General features: G+C 55.3%; 1 protein-coding gene across 1 annotated transcript; it reads left to right on the top strand.

Annotated features, from left to right (window-relative positions):
• The first annotated feature begins 614 nt into the window (after positions 1 to 614).
• On the top strand, positions 615 to 2,318 carry LOC139412689 (proline-rich protein 2-like). Its single transcript, XM_071159350.1, has one exon. The coding sequence runs from the start codon at positions 615 to 617 to the stop codon at positions 2,316 to 2,318; it is 1,704 nt and encodes a 567-aa protein (XP_071015451.1).
• Positions 2,319 to 3,887: the final 1,569 nt, after the last annotated feature.

Below are 3,887 nucleotides of genomic sequence, written 5' to 3'. Positions count from 1 at the left end.
CATGGTCTGGGTTACAGACATGGGCTGGGTTACAGACATGGGCTGGGGTACAGACATGGGCTGGGGTACAGACATGGGCTGGGGTTGGGGCTGAGTGGGGAGATAGGATTCTCTATAAGGCACCATCTGTTCTGCTGGTGCAGCAGGTCTCAGGAGTGGCTTCAGGCTAAGATGTTGTGTTGTTTAGGGCAGGTGGGGGCTACTCAGGGGAGGGCGGAGAGGGCTTGATGGATGTTGGTTTTATGGATAGGGGGAGTGAGTTGAGAAGGGGAGGAGAGGAGGGAGTTATGGACCATGTCTGTCCCTAGATACCCAGCTGCCAATGCAACAGGAAGTGAAGAAATGTAATTATCTGACCAGCATGACTAAATGAATATCGAAAAAAATAGTAATTCTAAGTGACTTTGGCTCAGTTCAGACCAGTGTCTATTCTCTGATTTTACCTCAGACATTTTATATAACTCTTTTTTTATTGGTATTTTCTTTCACAATAACAGTAAACAATGCTTGAAATACAGTAGATTGCAGACATTTTAAACATTTTCTAAGGATTCAGATCTTATTTAATCATTGCTTTTGTTTGTTTTACCTTCCTTTTTTATTTTACCACCAGAATGCACTTCAGTGACGGTCTGCAGTGTCTTCTATTGTATTGGGGGAGGGGGGAGGGTGTACACACACACACAATAAAGCCCCTATTGTTCTGTGAGCTGTGTCTGGCCGGACAATGGGACTGCTTTAATACAGCCCAGCCCCAGCCCCATCCCAGCACAACCCAGCTCAACCCCAGGCCAGCCCAAGGCCAGCCCCAGGCCAGCCCGACCCCCACCCCAGGCCAGCCCAACCCCAGGCCAGCCCAACTCCAACCCCAGCCCCAGGCCCAGGCCCAGGCCAGCCCAACCCCAGCCCCAGGCCAGCTCAACCCCAGGTCAGCCCAGCCCCATCCCAGCACAACCCAGCTCAACCCCAAGCCAGCCCAACCCAACCCCACCCCAGGCCAGCCCAACCCCAACCCCAACCCAGGCCAGCCCAGCCCAAAACCAGGCCAGCCCAAACCCACCCCAGGCCCAGGCCAGCCCAACCCCAACCCCAGGCCAGCCCAACCCCAACCCCAGGCCAGGCCAGGCCAGCCCAACCCTAACCCAAGCCCAGCACCACCCCCAAACCCAGGCCAGCCCAACCCAACCCCAACCCAGGCCAGCCCAGCCCAACCCCAGGCCCAGGCCAGCCCAACCCCACCCCACCCCAGCCCCAGCCCAACCCCACCCCAGATCAGCCCAGCCCAGCCCAACCCCAGGCTCAGGCCCAGCCCCAGCCCCAGACCAGCCCAGCCCAACCCCACCCCAGCCCAGCCCAACCCCAGCCCCAGGCCAGGCCAGCCCAACCCCACCCCAGCCCAACCCCAGCCCCAGCCCCAGGCCAGGCCAGGCCAGCCCAACCCCACCCCACCCCAGCCCAGCCCAGCCCAACCCCAGGCCCAACCCCAGCCCCAGACCAGCCCAGCCCAACCCCACCCCAGCCCAACCCCAGCCCCAGCCCCAGCCCCAGGCCAGGCCAGGCCAGCCCAACCCCACCCCAGCCCAGCCCAGCCCAACCCCAGCCCCAGGCCAGGCCAGCCCAGCCCAACCCCAGGCCAGCCCAACCACAGCCCCAGCCCAGCACCACCCCAGGCCAGCCCAGCCCAACCACAGCCCCAAGCCAGCCCAGCCCAGCCCCACCCCAGGCCAGCCCAGCCCAGCCCAACCACAGCCCCAGCCCAGCCCAACCCCACCCCAGGCCAGCCCAGGCCAACCTCAGTCCAGTCTAGCCCAACCCCAGCCCAACCCCAGGCCACCCCAATCCCAGGCCAGCCAAACCCCAGGCCAGCCCAACCACAGGCCAGCCAAACCCCAGGCCACCCCAATCCCAGGCCAGCCAAACCCCAGGCCACCCCAATCCCAGGCCAGCCAAACCCCAGGCCAGCCAAACCCCAGGCCACCCCAATCCCAGGCCAGCCAAACCCCAGGCCACCCCAAACACAGGCCAGCCAAACCCCAGGCCACCCCAATCCCAGGCCAGCCAAACCCCAGGCCACCCCAATCCCAGGCCAGTCAAACCCCAGGCCACCCCAATCCCAGGCCAGCCAAACCCCAGGCCACCCCAATCCCAGGCCAGCCAAACCCCAGGCCACCCCAATCCCAGGGCAGCCAAACCCCAGGCCACCCCAATCCCAGGCCAGCCAAACCCCAGGCCACCACAACCCCAGGCCACCCCAATCCCAGGCCAGCCAAACCCCAGGCCACCCCAATCCCAGGCCAGCCAAACATGATTTTGATTAGATTTTGTCTAATATATTGTATGTTCAGGGCTCCCTTGTGAAAGAGACCCTGGTCTCAATGGTGACTCCCTCTCAAATGAATTGAGAGGAATTGAGTAAACAAGGCTAGTAATGTTTTCAGACTCTTCTAGAATCTAGCTCCATCTGGTTTAGCTAGCAAGGGGCTCAGTTAGGAAGGGGTAGTGTGTATGTGTGTGTGTGTGTGTGTGTGTGTGTGTGTGTGTGTGTGTGTGTGTGTGTGTGTGTGTGTGTGTGTGTGTGTGTGTGTGTGTGTGTGTGTGTGTGTGTGTGTGCGTGTGCGTGTGTGTGTGCATGGCTTGAGTGTGTGTTTGTTTTTGCATATGTGCACACTTCCCTAGTGTATGTGTGCGTGTGTGTGTGTGTGTATGTGTGTGTGTGTGTGTGTGTGTGTGTGTGTTCCTCCCTCCCATCCCATTGATTTTCCTCCTCTAATGGAGCTCTCCTCATGATTCCACATTAATATTTCACTACCTCTTCTATCCATTTCCTGCCTGCATGGCTCTTAAGCCTGGATGGACGGTGATTGGTTGCTTACCGGGAGTGCTGAGCATGCCTGCCTGTCTGCCTGGTTGCACCTATGTACTAGGAATGTGCCAAGTAGTGGGACAAAATTAGTATCTTAACAGATATGGGCAATGTTCTGGATACAATTGTGATCTGCTTATTTTTGTTTAAAAATATATAATAATTGCCAGCAAGCAAATAGTCTCTAAACTATACTGTCCTGTCTTTGAGTCAGTCATATGCGTGGCTATAAATAACTCAACTGGCTAATTTGCTGTCTGTAAAGAGAAGGGCGGGCTTTATGTTGATGCTGCTGCTCTGATTGGATAGAGTGAAGCTGTATTTCACCCTTTCCCTCGCATGTTCTTCATGTCTGATCGTTCAGTTTGCTGCTGCCTGCTACTACGATAAATCACATGACGAGGACGTTTGTTATCAAGCTATCGATGAGCCTAATATCTAACAAGTGGTGCCAGGGTAGGGAAAATGATGAAATACTAATGGGCATTCTGACTGAGTGACAGTAAACGTGGCTGTCTGCTGCTAGTTGAGGACACACAGAAACTCCTTTGCGCTCTGTTCTGAATAGGTTGTTTATTTTGTAGTGAGAACGTGCAGGGGGGGGTATTTTGTCAACATTTACAGTATTTAGGCATATTAAAACACTCCGGGGGTTTTTTTTGCGTTCACGAGTCTCATCCGATCCGATAATCAGCTGTCAATTTACGGATAAAACTATGAAAACAAGGGTGGACAATTCGTCACTCCCCTACAATGTACTCATCCATCCATCCGTCACCATGCAGACTATAGACCACACCCCTGGGACCTCCCTTCTTCCCTGCATCACTGATCTGTGGAAAGAGCCGCGGAGCTATGGAAAATTAGGCAACTAATTCCAGAATAAGATGTCAGTAATGTCTCACTGACTATAGAGAGAATATTAGATTGAGCTGAGTTTGTCTATAGCATACCGTATGAGTGAAGGACATAGTGAGCTGAGTTTGTCTATAGCATACCGTATGAGTGAAGGACATAGTGAGCT

Source organism: Oncorhynchus clarkii, chromosome 7 (assembly GCF_045791955.1).
Source record: "Oncorhynchus clarkii lewisi isolate Uvic-CL-2024 chromosome 7, UVic_Ocla_1.0, whole genome shotgun sequence".
In the NCBI taxonomy this organism is placed as follows: Eukaryota; Metazoa; Chordata; class Actinopteri; order Salmoniformes; family Salmonidae; genus Oncorhynchus; species Oncorhynchus clarkii.
The sequence above is the reverse complement of the archived record's forward strand: the minus strand, read 5'-3'. Positions and strand labels throughout refer to the sequence as shown.

Coding starts and splice junctions, on each gene's coding strand:
- LOC139412689 (XM_071159350.1), top strand. CDS start 615: ATGCACTTCAGTGACGGTCTGCAGTGTCTTCTATTGTATTGGGGGAGG.